This window comes from Drosophila willistoni, assembly GCF_018902025.1.
Source record: "Drosophila willistoni isolate 14030-0811.24 chromosome 2L unlocalized genomic scaffold, UCI_dwil_1.1 Seg139, whole genome shotgun sequence".
NCBI lineage: Eukaryota > Metazoa > Arthropoda > Insecta > Diptera > Drosophilidae > Drosophila > Drosophila willistoni.
In genome coordinates, this window is record NW_025814046.1 from 1,380,304 (window position 1) to 1,401,993 (window position 21,690).

General features: G+C 36.5%; 1 protein-coding gene across 2 annotated transcripts in view; it reads left to right on the top strand.

Annotated features, from left to right (window-relative positions):
• LOC6638412 (nephrin) overlaps positions 1-21,690 on the top strand; it is a 73,292-nt gene that overhangs the window by 8,809 nt on the left and 42,793 nt on the right. For both annotated transcript variants that reach the window (XM_047009466.1, XM_047009467.1), the window contains exon 2: positions 10,128-10,478. In XM_047009466.1, the coding sequence (XP_046865422.1) occupies positions 10,128-10,478 (351 nt within the window). The remainder of the gene's footprint in view (positions 1-10,127; positions 10,479-21,690) is intronic.

Here is a 21,690-nt window from a genome sequence, read left to right on the forward strand (position 1 = left end):
TTTGGCAGCCTCAGGGGGCGTGTGTGTGTGTGTGTGTGCTTCTCAAAGAACTGAGCAAAATTTGCTCGTTAAGAACATAATTTGGAAAATTGTTAAGTCTGTCTGAGCCGTAATATGAAAATATTCCAAAAATTTAACATACAAAATGGACCATAAAATGGATGACAACACAACATTTTTCGACAATTTACTTTAATAATTCCTAAATGGTTTTTATTTTTATTTTAGTTAAATTTTCCCAACAATATTGTTAAATTATACAACTTTAATGGATTGCTCCTACGTCTAGCATATAATCCTTATGAAATTAACAGAATAGGGCCATTCGAAAGGCAAATGCATTTGATGTCGAGAGCAAGTTGAGTAAGCAAATTGACTTGGAATTCAGTGAAGCGTGAATTAAAGCAAATTCATTAAGGGAGAACATAACTTATTAGGTCATGTATTTACCATTTAGTTCAGCCAACTACATACATATACGCTTAATAAGTGTAATATCCTGTAATATATATTTACCTACGTAAAGGCTGTGAATGATGTTAAGTCGGGACTCTCTCATGTGGCAAAGACGAGTGTTTTAATATTGAAAATTAAATTGTTGCATAATTATTTCTGTTAGCAATGTAATCTCTGTTTTTCAGGCACAAACTCAAGGAAATGAGTCGGGCCTAAACTAAACGTTTGTTTTAGCCTACTTAGTTTAGTCGTATTTGTTGTCTGTTCAATGAATTAATGTGTTCTAATATTAATTATAACATTTAGTAGCAATCAAAGAAAATGCAGACTGAAAATTGTATAATGTGTTTACAAAGAGATGTTAAAGATTCTTTGGTTTTCAAATAAAATTATTTTCTTCGAAGAAAATAATTTAATTAAGTTCTAAAATATATATGTAATTGTTGTCCTCTAATGAGTTTTGAAGATATTTTCGGTATTCAGCGAATATTTCGTAAAAGTTGCAAACGAAAATTTAATCTCCAGTATCAAAGTATTTAATTTTGGATTTATTAATTTCGAGATCAGAAAGTCTTCAGTGACTAGTAGCAATTAAAGAAAACTTAGGCAAAAAATTTATATTCTATTGAAAAATATTTGAACTTTGTTGCACTTAGCAGAATAAATATTGATTTTAAATTCACATGTATTTCAAATACAAGCAGAATCTATTATTTTTGTTAAAATGTCAGAGAGTCACTTTGTGTCCTCTGGTTATTTAACTTTCACTTCAGTTAATTCTTTTAGATCAAAGACAAATCTCATGTGGCACAAAATAATCGTCAAAATATCTTTCAAAAGTAGTTTAGTCTTTTTTATTTGGTATTTTAGTGCTTTGTTATTCTATTGTTCTATTGTTTTGACTATTGATGGTCATTTGCGAGTAAGACATGGTAATGTTTTAGTTGGAAGAGATTCCTTGATTTAAATTGAAGTTTTATTAAGCTTTAAAGTTCATTTGAGGCAGAAAGATAGATAGATGTATAAAGAGAGAGAGAGAGAGATAAAGTGCTTCGAACTTTTAAACGACACGCCCCATCATCTGCACATATAATTTTTGTGATCTCCATAGCCCAGTTGCATAGTTTTCAAATTTTTTTCTTTTTCACATTGTGTGTGTGTGTGTGTGGCAACTGTGGCATACTTGATTTTTGTACTCTCCACCACTTTCTCTTATGTCTAAAAGAGGGGGGGCTGGGGAGTTTGAGGCAGATATAAAAAGTGCCAACTAGGTTGAAGAGGAGCAGCTAGCTAGCAAGCTCTGTGACAGTAGTAATAGAAGGTAGAAAATAAAGTAAAACCCATGCGCCAAGTGTATGAATAATCGAGAATGAAATTTTGCGTCTGTAAACGGCAGTGGCAGCTATTCTAATGGATGGCACATAGGATGCCTAAAAACGATAGAGAAACAGCAGGAGGCGAGGGACCAAGGAGCAGGGAGCTGGGAAAGGGACAAGCAGACATTCTTGAGAGCAACTCCAATTTCAGTGTGTTCTGTGCGTTTTTGGGTAAAGCCACCAGCCAGGCTACCCGCCCACACGCACCACTTTCACTTGGGCCGGAAATTTGCTGCATCAGCGTATAGGAATTTTTGGTTTATGGTAAGGAAATATTCTGATGGTGGGCGACTGCTAGAGGATGACTACCTCAAGGCTGACCCTCCACACACACACACACACATTCGCACATACAGGCATACACATTCATGTTTATACATATATATTAGCCATGTGAGTTTATTTTGGTTTAGATATTTGGGTTTTGCCTTCATCGTCCTGTGTGTTTGTGTGTGTGTGTGAGGCTTTCAAATATGAAATTTATTCAAGTCACTCTGGTTTAATGTTTGGAAATGGACAGCAAATAACTTTGAAAGCGTTTGCAATAACAACAACCAACCGACAGCTTACACACACACACACACACAGAGAGTAGCAAAATCAGGCAATCGTCTGTTGTAGTTTTCTCCAGAGAGAGAGACAGAGAGAGGTGTGGACTTAAAGTTTTTCGTTTTAATAATGATTATGATGATGATGATTTCTTCTATACCCCAGAATCCTTTTTATTCTTCTCTTTCTTTTTCCTTTTTTTTTTGCCTTTGCCATTTTCGCCTCAATTTCGTTTTTACTGAAATGATTTTTTAAACATAATATTACAAAAAGCCATCAACAGCGGCGAAAAAGAAAATCTTCTTTCCATCTAACCCCAAGCCCATATACATTCGCCCGCCGCATTGCCAATTATCCATTTTCCAATATCTTGAGCCTAACATTTGGAGTGTATTCGGGTGGACGAGGAGTGTGGGGGAGACGGGGCCTGGTTGCCGCCCATTGGAGACATTGGCGCATAAATTGATTGGATGATGTCGCTTTTTATGTCGTTTTTCTCAGAAAATTCCGTTTCATAAGCAGGAGGAGAGAGCATGTGTTATAAATAAATCAAGCATACACTCCCCTTGGCTTGAGCAATCTTTTAGATGGCTCTTCTTGTATTCCTTTTTTTTTTTGAATTCAGCTTTAGAGATTGGAATTGGCATTTAATTCGAATTGCTTCTTCAATTGGGAATTCGTCGGGGTCACCACTTTATTTTTTTTTGTTTCTTTTTTTTCTGTTCTTGCTGATTTTGCTGACTGTACTCGAGGAAATTATTGTTTGTATTGTTTTTCATGTGTCGACACGCACGCAGCATGTTGTGTAAGCAAAAGAAATACACACACAATGGGCAAAACACTTTCCCACCTCGTCTACCGCAAAAACCACAAATCGTTGACTCCCCGAACTGACTACTGCGACTCCTCAACCTGGCTCCTCCTACTTCATCGTCTTTTACCCTTTTCTTGGATTTCTTTTTTTTTTCTTCTGCCTAGCTAATTGCGGTGCACCTACGCAACCTGTCAGTTGCAGTGTGAGAACTTCGCTGTTGGGGCAACAGGTAAACAATCATGACTGAATGACGATGACTGTGACCACTTGTCCACCATTTCCATCATTTGGTGCCCACTTCAAATCAGAAACTCTCACAGACGACAATTCGACAGCAGTCAGTGCAGCTGCTTCAACAAAAAAAAAAAACGAAAAGTGCCCAAAAAACTTTTGCACTTGTCATGGCATAAAATTTGCAAAAAAGGGAAAAGGGAAAAACCATCGAGTAAAATTTTCAATTTTTGCAGTCATGTCTAACCCAGATAAGTAGAGAGACAGAAAAGGACAGGGAGAGAAAGAGTAAAGTTAAGTCAAGACCAGGTCAAGTGGACACCGACCGCAAAATAGTTGTAGTTTTTGCAGTTAATTTATAAATGAAATTAGTTGGTTGCAGCAGCACTAGCAGCATTATTAACAAGATTTACTTTCGGTTGCAGCTTGCCACTTGCCTGCCGCAAGTAAAAAGAAGGCCGCCTCAAGAGTCCTTTGCCACACACACAGACACACACACACACACAGACAAAAAAAAGTTCAGGTGGCGCTGCGTCACTTTTTGATCCTAACCAAACCACCTACCTTCCTGTCTCTCTCTCTCTTTTCTCTCTTCTATGTTGTCTTCAATTTGCCTTCTTTCTTGTCTTATTTCGCTCTATTCACAACTTTGCTTTAATAACGCTCGTGTTGATGATGTTAATAATGCTGTTGGTGATTACCATTTTATGCTCCTCCTGCTTCTGTTGTTACTCCTTCTTCTTTGCCGCAACATTGTTTAATGCTGATGAAGCTAATGCCAGGACCTGTGGTGCAACACCACCAGCAGCAGCATCAAAACCAGGAGCTAGTGCAAGAGTTTTAAGTTCTAAGTAATTGCAATCTGTTGGTAAACTCCTTTATTCACTTTTTTTCTCTATTTGGTTTTTGTAACTGCAATGCTAATCGAGTTCCATAGTGTGTTGGTGTATATACTTATGTATTCAGACACATGACAACATATGCAAGATCTTTAAAAAGAATTTAGAGGTAGATAGACAGAGGCTTCGCAATTCTAGGATTTTGAGTAAGATATACAAAAAGACAGAAACTTGAAACTCCTGAAAAACTCCGTTCAATTTCAACTTGCAAGTTACTTGTGTCTCTAAATATTTTGATTATTCCCTTAAAATCATTTCTGAACAGTTTTTTCCACAGTCTTAAAATGTCTTTAATATTAAACTCCATAGAAATCTGCATTAAGGTCATCTAAGTACAAATCTTCATAGTTAATTTCATTTACCAGTTTCCAATATAATTGAGTCCTACTTATAAAGTCTTGAATGCATAAATTGCAACAATTTTCCTATTTGTATAGAAGGTTAAACAGTTTTGATAAAATCATCTTAAGATGTTGTGGTGCGTCGGTTGGACTTTAAATTAGGCACTGAGAGACATGAACACAAGAAGCAATGCCAAGAGAAACGACTGAGCGAGCATGTCCTGTCAATGTCATTAACAGTGGAGAGCCCGTTTGCTTATGCTTTTGCATCTTGTGCCAGTACAACCAGTAGTGCCACGCCCCCTTGTATAGAACTAACCTACGAGCAGCTACTCTAGCAACGCAAATGCAAATTCAATTACGAGTCTTCTCACATTTGCTTATTCTTGGGATTGGGCTGGCAATGGGGAAGAAGGAGATGAGGTTGGGTTTTTGGGGGCGGAGGGCATTGGAGGATTGGGCTAACAGCCAGTGCACATCTCTGACGCAATGATCAGAGGTTTTTGAATATGTCTCTTGGCTAAGAATTGGCCAGAGTGAGATAGAGAGCGAGAGTGAGGGGACAATATTTATACATACATATTTTGCATTCTTTTGGCATTTTTGTTATTTTTCTATATTTTTTTTTTTCTTTGACGGGGGGGCCACTTGCACGTGCCTTGCTATGGAATAGAGTGAGAGAGAAAGAGAGAGAGAGAGACATGAACCATGGAACCATGCACCATTAGAACGGAAATGTCGCTCCACTATTGTTATATCGTACTATTTGAACAAAATGCCGCCAACTGCAGCAATATTTTATAACGAATTCGCAAATGCAAATGCAAAGCACGTTGCCCTGACAAGGGGGCGTGGCCCTGCCTCAAGCAACATAGCAACATGACAAGAGAGAAGAGAAGAGAGGGATGTAGAGGGGTTTTGGGAACGAAAGGTGGCAACCGGATGCTCGATTGACGGGTAGAGACTGCGACAATATGCTGAGCCAGGAGCTAATTTTGCCATCTTCTTTAGTTGGTTGTTTTTTTTTCTCCCTCTCCTCGCATTTTTTCAGATTTTTTTTCTTCTTTTTTTGGCAGCTTACAGTCAAGGATAAAAAAGGATATACAGCTAACATTTTCTCTTTTTTGTTGATTTTGTAAAACTGAAAGGGAAATATTGTTGAAGAAGATTGTGAGATAATAGTTATTGGAAAAATATTTAAAATTTAAACATTTATTTAATTTTATTAGTTCATATCTAAATGAGACATCTTCAAAAATAATGGCATATTTTATACTTAAAGAAAAGGAAAGAAAAGAAAAATTTCTTTTGAACCGATGTTTAAGATTCGATGTTGTATCAAAGTTATTGTCAATAAAACTTTCTTGCATGATACTCCTAAGTTTTTTGTAGCTTTGAGGTGAAGGTCGAAGGTGACGTTTCATTATACCAAAGGTCCCTAAATATCGTTTCTATCACTTGTTTTGGGCTATTGGCATTAGCTATTAGCAATAAAGATTAACAAAAAGAGTGTACAAAAACTTAAAAACTGAATACGGCAAATTAATAAAAACAAAAGGAAATATCTTGGCTATTTTATGGTTATATATTAAAGTTATCATTTTTTAGGAGCTTTACTTTTGAGCTATGACTTAGACCTTTGTCCAACCAAAATTCATAATTAAAAAACTCATTAGAATGTGTGATAATAATCTCTTGGTCTTTTTTTCTGGCGCACATTTACTTTTTCCGAAGACTGTAAGTGTAGAAAACGACAAGAGAAGATGAAAGAAACAAGATGAAGATGAAGGAAGATAAAGAAAAGCAAAGACAGGCAGGCAGGCAGCAGGAAGGCATTCAGGAGGCATTGAGGCAGTCAGTGTGAAAATCATAATCGTCAAATTAATGGGCATGGGGAATTTTGCACAGGGCTTCCCAAATTGGTGCTTGTCCACAAGGGGACCCCAAAAAATTGTACGTGAGCATTTAAAGCAAATCGTATAAAACTTAAGTGCTATGCGAATCACACACACACATGTCAGGGTGTGTGAGAAAACACACAGGTGTGTGGGTGTGCGTGTGTGTCCCGTCCCGTTTTTGGGCTATGGTTAATCCGAAGCAAATGTCTGCTTAATCAGCGCCAGGCGCTGACAGATAAACTGCCTCGTCACTCTTGAAGCCGGTTGAGGCCATCAAATTTCCAGTCATAACAATAACACTGATAGTCCCGCTCGTAAAATAAAACCCCAAAAAAAAAGAAGAAAAACCCTTTCCTTATCCTAACCATTCCTTACCATCTTATTTTTCGGGGTGTGTGTGTGTGTGAGGAAGTGTGACCGGGATTTGTGAATCCATGTGTGTGTGTGCGTGTGAATGTGTGTGTCTGTTGTTTTAGCCCCAGCTTGGAAAACAATCAAGTGAGCGCCGCTCGCGACACTAAAAACCACGCACAGAAATTCGACAATGGCACTTGACATCCAAACACAATATAGGGCAGAAGGAGCAGAGGGATAACGGTCAAAAGGCGACGCCTAAAGCATTTAAATCCTTTTCGCACTCTAGCTTGTTGCGTCGTTGTACATACATATATACATATATCGTTCAGTTATATACATATGTATGTATGTGTGTGTATATAAAAGACAAGGCATATGACATATGAGATGAGTGCGTGATTCGTTTTTAGGGGGTAAAAGTCACGCATCATGAAAGTTGTAGAGGGAGTGGGGAAAAGGCCATAAAATAGGAATTTACTTTATTAAAATTTTTGCGCTCAACAAAATATGAGACAACAACAACAACAATGAAGACACCAGGCTAAAAAACAAAAAAAAACAAGGTCAGAGGAGAGCGTCGAGCCGAGTCGAAAACAAGGCAAATTTGTTGAAATTCTAGCTAAAAAACACCAAACCCTACCCACCTCCACCTCCCACTCCTCCTCCTCATACACCCCACCTCCAGGCAACTCTTGCTCTTCATCCTTGTGAGAACGAGGTAAAAATTTACTCAACTATGAACTCGGAATATCTCCAACCCATTTCACTACCCCTCCTTTCCCCACAAGAAGCGCGTGTGTGTGTGAAATAGGCTCAAATTTGCGTTGTGCAAATGTATGTGTATGTGTGTGTGTGTGTGTGTGTGAGAGAGGGAGACAGGAGGGCAAAAGGGCAGATGGGGTCTGCTGGATTGTTGTTTGTCTGTATTAGACAGGGGAGCAAAAATTTATATAAATTGACAGTAATGCCAACAACAATTTGCCTGGGTAAATTGCGCGACAACAACAAGAACTTTTCACATTCTTTTTGCCGAGAAAATAATGAAATCGTAAAGAGTTGACTACTCATACCAATACCAAAGCCCATACCCTTTCCCCCCCTCTTTACATTACCATTTTTTTTGCCATATGCGTAGTGTTTAAAGGGTATTTTGGGAATCTAGTAAGAAAAGAAAGTAGTGAATTTAGAAGGCAAACTACTGTTTTCAATTTAGTAACCCAGAAGGCTTTTTTACCTATTTCACATTAATTTTGTTTGAAAGAAAAACAGTTTTAGTTCATTTTTGAAGAAAAGCAAACTGTTTAAAAATGTATTTAAATCGATGGACTAGTCGACTTCAAAGTTGTAAAACTATGAGGTATAATCCGAATCGTTGACAGCCGCAAAATGCTTTTATATTTTGGTATTTGAAAAGGAACTTGAAATATTTTTGTCTAGATTTGGACCTTTTTGTGAAATCAAATCGATTTTAAATTTGCACAATTTGACATTTAAACATCAATTTTGGCCAGAAAGGACCTTCTGGCCTAATTTAAGCCTTAAGTCAGTAGAGGATACCCATAAAAACGTAATACAAGGATACCCCAAGAGGGTCATGATAAGACAATCAAATTATACATATGTATTTATATATTATTAGACTTCATTTTAAATTTGCTTATAAACTATTATTCATATTCGTAGGGTTCTATATAAGATTAGGATATTTCCATATGTTTTATATACCCAAATCTGTAAAGAATCCGAAAAATTGATCTTAAGGAATATAAATCTTGATTATCCCAAGTTTTTTTTCACAACACCAAAGAACTTTTGTGTCAAAAGTTGCCCCAAAGGATCACAACTAACAATCTAATGTTATATAGTTTGAAACTACAAAAAAGAACGGTTGAGAACATTTGAAGTAGCTCGTTTGTAAGGATTTTTAAATGTAAACCTTTATTAGGGCTTTAAGAATGCCAACTACACCCATGCTTTTTTAAGATGAGGGTTTCTGTCTCTCTCTACTCTCTGTTTATTTTTCGTTCCTTCCTTGTCTTCTCTATTTTTACGCATTTAAAATTCATTTCTCTTCAAGTAGACATCATGTGTATGCAAATTTTGTTGGCCATATTAATCATGACGGTTAGTTTTTAGTTTGTATTTTGCTTTTATTATTTTATTTCATTTCATTTTGTTTTATTTTATTTTATTTTTTTGTTTTGTGCTGGTTTTATATTAGTTGTAGAGATGAAGAGATATTTAAAAGTGCATTTCGGCCGCTTATAAATAAACAGAGAAATCCTCCTCCTAAAGCAAAAGGAAATTTATGAATGCGCACGGAGACAGAATGGAACAGGAGCAGAAGCAGGACCAGGACAAGAGCCAGCCAGCGGCACGGACTGAGGACTAAAACCATTCTGCAATGGCTCACACACAGAATATCTCGGTCTATCTGACTGGTTGCCTGTCTGTCTCTGTTGGCCGCGTTAAATGCTTTTGTTGATTCTGGACGCTGCTCCAGGGCCCGTCCCTTACACTCTACATCTCGTCTACGTCCCCCCTTTATATACAATTTAATAGTTTCGGCGGCAAAAGAAATGAACTCCAGCTCTACGATTCTGACTATGATTCCCACCACTCCCGGACTGCAGACTGCTGCAATGTATCTTGGGCAAACAGATGGGCCGCGAACCACGCCCACAATTGGCTTTTGTGGTACCGAGAGCGCGCAATGCTATTCCTTTTTTCTTATTTTTTTGTTTGTGCCCGGAAAATGTGTTTGTTTTTCATTAAAAAAAAGTAGAAGAAGAAGAGGAAAAAAAGAAGAAACGTTTCAGTCGACAAAAACGACAAACGAACAGACGGTCGGTCATACGGTCCAGCCGGTCAGATGAGGAGAAGTTTGGTCCATGGCTTAGCTTAGTGCCCAGAGTCCAGTGTTTTATTGCGGTCAGGATTTGCCCTGTCTTTCATTCGCATTGTCCATTGTCTTTTGCGTAAATACACATTTCATAATTCAGCCACGTTTTTAATAGAGAAACTCAAAATCCTTGGGATCTGTCGTCAAAGACAAAAATGAAGGGACAACAAAACACAAAGAAAATTTCGCCGCAAGGACAATTAATTAACTGCATCTCTCTGCACTGCTAAATGAAAAGGAACTTTCGCTCAATGTTCATTTCTTTCACATTTTTCATTATTGTTTTTTTTTTCGTCTCTTGCAGTTGCCCTCTATCTATGGCCATGGTCATTGCCCTATGCTCGAGCCCAGCAACAGAAATTCCGCACAACGCCTCATGATCTTCAAGTTCTGGAGGGTGCCGAGGCCATGATGCGCTGTGAAGTCACAAATTTGGCAGGCGCTGTTCAATGGACGAAAGATGGCTTCGCCTTGGGCTTTGAGGCAGTCATACCGGGATTTCCACGCTACTCCGTGCTCGGAGATCGCAAACAGGGTGTCTATAATTTGCGCATATCGAATGCCTCAATCAACGATGATGCCGAATATCAATGTCAAGTCGGTCCGGCGAGATTACAATCGGCCATCAGAGCGAATGCCAAACTCACCGTCATATGTAAGTAAAATAATACTACTTTTATATTTAAAATATTTATTAAGACTTTGTTTTAACAATAATCCTAAATGTAAATGTGGATAAAAAGTAAAATTACTAGACGAGTAGAGAGCTACCCTTCATTATATTCCCCATAATGTTTTGCTATAAAATAAAGCATTGCACAAATTTCGTCTTCTCAAGAAGTTTTGAACAGCTTTGAGACAATTTTTGAAAGATGCCCTGCTTGGGGACCTTTATAGCTCTTTTAATATTGAAAATTCGACCCTAAGTCATAATGTTAGTTCCACTTGGCAGAGAACCAAATTGATTTTGAAGACAATGTTGAATGTCAGCCAACTTTTGTAACTCGCTTTGCTATTTTAGAACTTAGAATCCAAGGATTAAGTGAAGGAAGCAGAAAAGAAATAAATAATGTCAAAATAATACTGTCATGATTAAAAGATTTTTGAATGCTGCTTTACAGAGTTTTATTTAAATTCGCATCTTGAAAAAACCAACACAGATTTAATTTTTTGAATAAATACTTATTCGAACTTTGCTTTGCAAATAATTTCAATTGAAAACGTTTGGAAACGATTTTGGCCTGCTAAGAATAATTCTTGTAATTTAGTGACAACATCGAAATAGTCCACTTAGATTTATTATTAAAGAGGAACAGAAAAATATTAGCCAGAATAGATCATAAATTCGTATTTGACAAAATTATGCGACCAGTTTACATCCAGTTGCCATCACTTTATCACATTTCCACAGACAACCTTTTGGCTATTCCTTTTAACTTTTTGGTACCCATATGAAATGATTGAACTAGCTGAATATAAATGCCAATCGAAATCAAATTTCTGTTTAATGAAAAATCTCAATTTGCCTCTGTGTGGAAATTTTTTTGTTTTCTCGGCAAACTCGACAAGAATTTTTTGATTAATTTGCATTGTTTGTTACTTTGATGGATACATGTAAGCAATCGATCGATTGAATGCATTCTCTTTGCAGCAATTAATTTAAGTAATAAATACTATACAACTACACATAGAGAAATAGATATCAACAGACATACACACACACACATAGTGAGTAACACCTACACATAGACAATTTGATACCCAAAGGCGTCACATTTTTGTTTCCTGCCTCATTGCACCTATAGAATTTTCATTTGTGAGTTGAAAATGCGGGCGTTGAACACCTTATGCCACACCCACAATGTCTCCCCCACCACTGTCCAACATCGCTGTCCCTCTCTCTCTTTCCCCCCTCCTCTTCTCCCCATCGCCCATGTCTATGTATGGCTGCTGCCAACATTTATTGTCAGCAATTTGCAAAACAGGAACAGCAACAATGCTGCCGACCGAGAAGCTGAGAGCTGAGTTGAATTTAGCGCAGTTTATTGCTCCAAGGAGTCAAGAAGAAAGACGAAGGGAGCAGCAGTTTGACGTGGGAGGGGGGGATATGTTAGGGTGATGTTAAGGGAAAAGAAGAAGAGGTTGGGGTTGGGAAGAGCTGCAAGCATTTTCAAAGTGGAATGAAATGAATTTCTTTTTGTTTTCGGTTGTTGTATGTCGAGTAATCACTTTCTCTGTCAATGTATATATGTGTGTGTGTGTGTGTGTGTATGGTCCTGTTGCTATCCTTCCTGCTGCTCTTATTGTTGTTGTTGTTCTTGTTGCTGTGTTGTTGTAATCACTCAAGAAATTGCGCTACATTTGATGACAGCGATTTTCATTTCCTTTGCTTCGTTTGGCTGTTGCTGACTCCATTTTTCCCCCTCTCCTAGAAACAGTAAGAGAATCAGAGTCAGAGTCAGTCAGAGGCCCAAGGCTCACATATACAAACATACACACCCTACACACATACACACACATATGCGCATGCCTAATGACGTTTGTTTAGTTAATTACGCGCCATGAGCTGTGACAATGATGATGTGTGTGTGTGTGTGTGAGTATGTGTGTAAAGAAGATGGAACCTTAGAAAAACTCAACAAAAACGTAAGCAAAGCCAAAAAAAATCAAGGATACTAAATTTGGCACTGACGAAAGGTATATACCCTTTCACCATATTCCTTGACCATTAAGTCTCTTAATGTTTCAAAAACATAAACCTTTTTTTTTTGTATATAAACTATAAACTATAACGTTATGACCAAAAAATAATGATTTGTTTCCTTTCTTCGGTATCTTTAACACCGCTCCTTAGAATATATTATATAGAGGAAACTAACCTAATAATGTGTAAATAAATGTTTGACAGCTATACAATTTTCCTCATTATTGTTAATTGTCGATAGACAATTTTTTATTTCCTTCATATTTCAAGAAATACTCAAGGTTTAAAAAAAATGATCTCACAGATTGGCCTTTGTAAATTTATTAACATTTTACTTCCGATGTTCCTATGGTTACGAATATTATACCATTATTTAGTCCATTCATCCCAATGGGATAACTCATTTATTATTACATTACTGTCAGTCGCATTTTCCTTATTCTATGGACCTTAAGCGCATTTATCGATCTTGGTTGAGATTTCGTATTATGATTTACTGAGTTTAAATAAACTTTATATTTAGCAATTAAAAATATACTTCTCCCTGTCAGATTAGCGCGTTTTACAGTCTCTATTTTCGTAAAATATTTTCTAAATCATTTGAATGACAGTTGCAGTTTTTTATTATTATTAACTACTGTAAATAATTTAAAGTAATAAGTCAATAAAACTTCGTAACTGTTGCTTTAAAAGATTCCATGAGAAAACAAAAGAAAGACGTTAAATTTATAACTTTTTTGGTAGAATATGATATTAAAATTTTTCTTTAAGTAGTCGGCATTCTGATCTAAAACAAGTTTTCTGATGTCAGGCTTATTGCCATTCCATCCTTAGTCAGCTGTAGCTCTATGATAGTAGCTCATCGATCTGAAAGCAATCACCCACTGCTCCCAATAGCTGAAAGAGTAAGAAGGGACCAAATGATGTATACCTAAATAAAGCAGATGTTACAAACATTCTGGCGGCTTTAATATACCCTCTTAATGTAAACCTGTAGGGTATGCAATGGGGGGCCGAAAAAAACAGAGAAAGAAAACTCTGTCAGTCTAAGCTCGTTATTTGGATGTTGTTGTTGTTCATGCTGCGGGAAAAGGTCGTCCGCCGGCGCCGCTTTTACCCCACCCACCTGCCAACATCACAGCCACTGGCTCCCTTACCGCCTACCTTTCTAGCCCAGAGCGTAGAAATGTTTGTCATAATTGTAGGTACTTGTGTGAGTATCTATCTATCTTGCTTTCTTTCTTTCAGTCTTTCTTTTTCTCCCTCCATCCACCACCTACTACCTATCCTATCCCAATTCCTACCTCCTCACACCGTAGTCTTTAGATTTGTCCTTGCCCGCTTGTCTTTGTTTTGTAATGGAATCTCTATGGCTCCCCCTTCCCATCATCTACTTACTGTTTCTCTCAGTTTCTCTCTTCACGTTTGAATGAATGACAGGCGTTCCTGGAATTTGGCCAGGACATGTGTGTGTTTGTATGTACATATGTAGCTATGTGCACATGTTTGGTCCAGAGGGGCGTGAGGGAACGGGAGGAGGAGGTGGAGGGCCTTTGGTTTGATGGGCACGTGCGACATTATTGCAGCAATTAGCTCAGGAAAATGTAGACAAATGCGTAATAATTCAATTAAGTTCGAGTTAAATTTATTTGATTTATTTATTAAGGTAATTTTCCGATATATCTAGTTATCCTCTAACATTCTCAGCCTCTTCAATTCTCATCCTATGCCGCTGCTACATTGATTCATTCCTCTTCTCTGCTTTGCTTTGCTTTGCCATTCTATTTATGTATGAATTATATTGAATTATGTTTGTCCCATTGTCGGTCTTTGAAACGAACGAGAAAAGCGCACAGGAAAATTAAAAAAAGAAAAATAACTCAAAGTATAATATTTATTTGCAAGCAAATAGATTTTCATTTAATTTTTTTTTTTTGATTCGATTTGGATAAACGGAAATCTATCTTGAAAATACGCTTTTAGCAACAAAAAGAAAAATCTTTGGGGATAGTTACAAAGGACTTAACAAAAAATGTCCAATAGTCAAGAGGGTTATAGATATTCACTTTTGGGCGTGTCTTTTTATACCCTAACTAGATAATGACTTGACATTTTCGATTGACAAACAACTACTTTTAAATATTTTATTTATGGACGGATCCAGAACGGAAGTCTGGGTGGTCTCGCCCAAATGTCTGTATTTCGAGTAATTGTTTGCTTTTTCCAACTCCTTTTAGTGAGTCTTCAAAGTTTCCGTGTAATTTTTACTAAATCCTCTTTACTGACAAAATGCTTTTATCGAAAATAGTAAAATTACTGAGATAAGTATCTTGATTATTTTAATCGGACACTCTTAATCTTTCTTAAACCAAACATATAAACAGTTCCAATATTTATAAATTGCCGTCTTCCAATCATACATTAAAAAATATTTAATATTTAGTTTTTCTGTTGTTAAATATTAAAATATTTAAAAGATTGTCTGTGAAATAAAAACTTTGGTTATCAAATTTTTCGGTAATTATATGGAATTTTAGAAAAGAAGGAAAAGTAAAAAAATCTTGAATAATATATGTAAAGACTTTTCAAAACATTTAATAGTTCCTAAACTTACTTTTAATCTATCTTAAACACTTTTATGTAATTTTCTTTTGCATTTTGTTGAATAATCGGCTTTTTTTTGCCTTTTTTCTTCGGCATATTGCAATAGTTGAACATTTTTATAAAAAATTATGATAAATATTTGATTTCACAAGAAATTTGATTCAATTGCTTTTGTAGAGAAGAGGTATTCATTATTAATTAGTTCCATGAAATGACGCTAAGTTTAAAGACTCCAAAATAATAATAATAATCAAAGAGTTCATAATTGTATTAGATTTTTGGGAAAAACTTAAAAGTTGACTAAAATTGTTTTGCAAAATTACTTGGGAATCAAGAAAATCAGAATTAAAATATAAAAACCGATACTAAAAGTCAAAAGTTTACGGACTATACTGAATATTGCTTTGAATGAATCATTAAGCCTTTCGATATCAATTCAATTCAAAGTTTCACGGTATTTCTGCATCAAAAGTGGATAGTTTTAAAAGTTTAGGAAGAACCAAAAGTAACCTAATTAAATGTTTATACTCACTACGTGTCCTAGTTATCCAGATACATATTATCTACATAGCTTTTCAGTCATATGATAGAAACATATCTAATAACAAAAACTTGCTCTACAAATACTAGTTTAACAAAGTAAGGTGAGCCAATTTGAAGTTTTTTGATCATTTTCTGTTGAACTTATAGCCCTAATTAAAATTGCATATGTTTGTAGGTATAGGCAACCTTTTGTCATTTTCCCTAAATTTAATTTGGAGAGCACACACACACACACACGAAAGGAGAGAAGAAGGAGGGAAGAGTGGGAGGGAAAAAGAGATAGAAAGAAAAACTATGGAAAAGTTCTTTTACAACTAATTTCGTAGAAAACTTTCAGATGGACCAGCAGCAACTGCAACTGCCTCACATTCACCCACACACATACACACACCTATGTACATATGAATATGTATTTTATATATATTATATGTATATGTGTGTGTATAGTATAAATATACGTGAGGGCGCAATTAGATTATAAGTTGGCCCAAAGTAAAGAACTTTTGCACACACACACTCACAGAGAGCAAAAACACAAAAGTCCACGTGCAAATTTATGGAAATTTAGAGTAAAATTTTCGCATGCCATTAATTTTTAAAAACGCAGCCAAAAAACACATATGCCGCAAGGCAACCATGAGTCCGGGTAAAGTTTTTCTACTGCTGCCAAACGCACCAAAACGAATGGTCAGGACCCAACAGTAGGAAAGGCGAAGAGGGACACACAAAAAGGTGGACTGCTTCTGATTCTGGGCCTCTGGCTCGAAGCGCGCCTGGGCAATGGCGATTCAGCTGGGCACACACAATGGACAAATGTGGAATTCAAGGCATGAACCGAATATCCATACAAAAGAAAGAAAAAACTCAGCACCAGCAGCAGTAGCAGCATTTATAAATTTTTGAATAAAAATCTTGTAAGCAAGTCAGGTAGCCGACTTTTCCAATACCCTTTCCCTTTCCGCGAAGTGGCATCATTTTGATTCATTCTACAATAGTTGAAAATTTGATAGAGATTTTTTTTAGAGCAAAAATCAACATCAATAAAATATAGAAATAACCAAATATTTTCATTAATATTTTAAATTTGTTGAAATTTAAGAAATTTAGTTTGAAATATGTCACTAGTTTATCAGCAGCGTCTAAATATGTCGGAATAATAGTCAGTTATGTCTATTTCAAGTCACATAGGAAAATGAAATCAATCATTTTAGAAGGAAAAATCGGTCATAGTTTTTGAAATTTGGTTGTTTAAGGAATAAAATTTCGTTCGTGGGGATTAAGTTTTTCTTTTTTCAACTCATCAGCAACTAAAAAAAAAACACTAAACTGGTGATCAAAAACGTTTGCTTCTATTTCTTTAAGATTTTCTTAAATAAATCGGAATAATGCTTATTTTTCTTTTTTGACCAAGAAATGGCAAATTGTTTTTTTAATTGTTAGGTATGCCATTAAATTATTGACTGAAACACACTATAAAAGAAATCAAAAATCATCAAACTGAGAACAAAAACATTAAATCGCATAAAAAAATTACTGTTTTGATAAATTACTTTTATCAAAAACAAAAATTTAAAAAAACAGCAAAAAAAAAGCTATAATGACATAATTTCCAGGAATATGCATTACGCAATTCTTAACAACGCATTGCAAAAGAGGGCTGCAGGATCAAAAATGTTATGAAATTGCATTACGTAACAGAACGGACAAAGTTTTTGTATATAGGGAATAATTTAAGACCTTTCAGTGCATTACAAAAGACAGCACAGAGGTTCAAAAAACTCTTGAAGTTGTTTTACGTAACACTTGAATAGCCTTAGTAAGCGGATTAAAGCCACACATCCTTAACTTTTTTGCAGAGTACACAAAATTGAAAGAAAATGGCCAAGTTGGAAAGGATACGTCCAATAAGACGACTCACTTTATTGACTTACAAATCGTTAAGCTATTTTTTTCCTTACCTCTCCCCTCGATTTCCGGTCATTTGCTTGCTGCAAAAAGATGGATTCCTATTGTAATTGAAGTGCAAATGAGTAAAGTTTTCATTTCGCCACCGAAAGTTAAAATAGATGCCTGTCGATTTATTAGATTTGACCTAAACTTAAAGTCACCCCCACATACACACACACACATTGGCTCAAACCCACAAATTCGCCTTGGCTTAAAGCCGAAAAAGTTGACGTAAGAAAAAGAAAGAAAGGAGGAGGAAGAAAAAAATGGGCAATTCCTTGGCACAAAGCGTCGTCAACTGGTTGGTGGGGTTAAGGGTTTATTTGTGATGTGGGTGGGTGATGGTTGCATAGTGAAGGGGCCTTGGAAGTATTTCAGCGCATAAAACTTTTATGAGGCGTACTATTAGTGGGTTAGACCCATAGTCGGTGCCAGTGGCTGTAGTTGTAGTCATCGTCACAAGTCCTGCGAGTCCTGTGTTCATGGCAAATTGCACTTTGTATACTTGCAATGCCAGGGATCTCGCCTTGGCTGACTGTTGCAGCCATTGTTGCATAAATTATTTGATGCCAACGACGACGACGACGACGACTACAATGCTGTACACTCAAAAGACCATTTTTCCTTCTACATCGTGTATCCGCCAAAAATATCGCACGGCTTATGCATAAAATTTAATCAAAGCAAGGCAAGGACACCTGCAGTTTTTTTTTTCTTTTATTTTTCTGCTATTCAAGACCTAAATCCCATTTATAATCCCAATGCACTGACAATTCGCATTCTTGCCATACCGAAAAGTGTCGGCCCATCCCCTCCGATAAGGGTTCCATCGTCAAGAAATGCATCTTGCATACATATGTCAATAATCAAATACAATTTGCATACCAATCAACAATGCACATTCACATTTTACCTGAGCATACATGCCATGGAGGTGGTAAAGGGGTGCCGCGGGGCACCTCCTTATGAAAAGGAAGGTCACGCCTTACAGCATCCATGGAGAAGTTGTTGTCGCATTTCCGTGGACTTTGTCGCAGGAAAAATTGTACTGCAACTACATTTTGCTTTTGCCCCTTAACTATGCGCCACACGCACCACGGATGGATGGAGGTGACTCCCATTTATTGCCCTTTGCCGCCATTTCAATCTCTACCATGGCCAAAAAATATTATGAATTTTAAACGCACGTGGCCAGGTGGAGGCGGTGACACCAATTTGTATACAAAAGCCTCAGTCAACACTGATAAGTTGACGGTGGATGTTGCCGCATCCATGGCATTGCCTGTTAAAATAATTGTACGAAATTTTCGACATGAAGAATGTAAAACGGAAAATTTTCCAATAACCAGGTTAAGAGAGAGAGAGAGAGGATGGGATAACGTCCATTATACTCGCGAAAATAACTCATTTTATCGAATTTAATTTTGGCGAGGTGTCCTTTATCAGTTTTCATCAACGCCAGTCTATCAATAAAGTTGAATCATAACATTTTTTTGAGTTTCATTTGCACAAGTTTTAATTAAGGAATAGTTCAAGTGTTATGCAATGCAATTGCAATTAGATTGCACTGATTACGGGATAGGGTCAAGTATTACGTAATGCAGTCAACGTATTTCTGTCAGTATTTCCTTTCCTAAATCTTACCGAGCGCATATTCTTACTGAATTTCACCAACATAACAATGCTTTACGTAAGCGTTACTTGATCCACCATTGCTTAACCAATTACGCACTTCCGTGATGGTACGTAACGGAGAGAGAGCTACGTTATACAAATGTACATATTTTAAAAGGAAATTTAAATACTTGAAATTTAAAAAAAAAACTTACCTCACTTTTGTTTTTCAAATTTAAGAACACACAATTTAATTCACCACAGGAAGAAAAAAAAACAAATTGACAATTAAATACCTCACAAAAAAAGAAGAAAAAGACTAAAGCCAAAAACCAAATTCTAATTACTTGGTTAACAAACGATAAACCAAAATATTATTTAACCAAATTGGCAATTAAATAACAAAATTTGACTTTGAAATAACAAAATTTGACTTTTTTAACACTAGAATGTTGCTCATATACACACACACACGCGACCGCTGGCATTTTTTTACCCACGCAAACATAACTGAGACTGCGGTAGATTTTTTTCTTTGGAAAATTGCGCAACGAATATTTTACTGACAAAAAAAAAAAAACGATTTCAATGTGAATAAGATCATTGCAAAGCTAATTGGCTCAACTTTATGCCATTGATATTTGTTTTCACTTTTTGCACCTCATAACTCAATTAATTGCACAGAGCAAACGAACGCGACCAGCGAAATTTTCTGCTAAAGTTTTTAATATAGTTACATATTTTGCAACACTGCAACCAAGATCAGGCAGAGCCAGAGTGTCACGTTTATAAGAAGGGATCTACCAAAAGGAACTTTAAAATTGTGAAAATTAATAAGGAGAAAGTCCTTTCGTATAAATTTCATATGAAGATTGATATGGAAGATATAAAAGGTCGAGCGAATTACAAACACATTGTTAAATAATACTAATAATATGTTGTATGCCATTATATACATATGTAGGTATCCTTTCGGATAGTTTTTTACTACGCCCCTTAGTACACAGCTGATTCCGTTAAATCCAAAAAAAATTCTCAGTTGACGTTGTCAATGTTGGCAGAGTCAGCGGATTTTAGCGTGAAGCCAAGTTTGAGCTTTCGGCATCACTATAAAAGTTTCGGCGCTTACATTTTTTTTGTTGTATTTTTTTGTTTGTGTCCCTTTTGTATAAACAAATTCCATCGGTATAAAGTTAATGCAATTAACTTTCAATTGATGCTACTCACGTGGCAATTGGTTCAATTAGAGTATGCCAATAGTTTTTGGATTATTAAATGAAGAAGAGACTGCAAAATTTATGGCCCTCTGTCCGCGTCGTTAATGTGTAAGTGTGGGTGTGTGTGGAAGCCAATTGAAGTTTTTGTGTTGCACAAACTGAATAATAACTAATTGTTATTAAGTTATTATAAGTATCGGCAGTTATTGTTTACTATAGTTGCTCTTGATTCGGAAATGTACATATGTATATTAAATTCTTTTCATTGATACACGAAATGGAAACTTTTTTTATCTTGTCAATTTTTTCCATTTTATTTTGCGCTTCATTGATTCGATAAGGATACATACAACAAAAATTTAGCCAGGGCCATCATTTGGGAGCACTAAACAATCAACAGCCTTGGGGGAATTATCGCAAAGTGGCGACAAAAATTATGCTTATGAGCCACACAGCCTGAAAGTTATCCCTACATAGACGTAGCTAAAAAAGTTTATAAAAGGGAAAGAAATGAATATTATATATTTTCAAATGTGTCTCACTTTTGATGAACCGACAATTTGATTTTTAAACAAGGAGTCTTGGATAAGACCTAATTTTTATAGTGGCGCCAGACAACGTGGTTGCCAGATAGTTTTTAGCTCTTTCCGTTTTCTTTTTAAAGTAAGCAATAAAATTAACTGCTGACGTTTCGCTACCTTTTCCGGGGTATTTTTGGTATTGTTGGGGTTTATATGTAGCTATTGGAATTATCCCATTCCCGTCCTTATCCTATTGTTGCGCCCATGTTACTCTCATTCCGTGTTTGTTTTGCGGAATTCGGTTCATGCTTATCTACAATATTTGATTTGTGCAGCATAATTTGAGGCGCCTACGGCTGTGCTAATAAAACTCACAAATATCGTGCCGAAAGCGTAATGTGGGGAGGAGCAGCTCTACCTGTATCCCTCTGCCACTCCCTTTCCTACTCGCCTTCCTCCTCATATTATAGAGCCCGCAATGTCGGTGTTGATTTCATTTTGCTCTAACAAAAGCAATTACCTCGGCCCAGACGGGCTTGCTCTCGACACCGACACTCATCGCTGCCTCCTCTTCGCATTGCGACATTAAGCATTCATTTTGCATGCAACAACTTCTGAAGCCCGCGATGTGGCAGCAACACACAGGAGCAGCACCAGCAGCAGCAGCAGCAGCCGGCAACATATGTTGCATGTCAAATGCAGAGACCTTCACTCTCC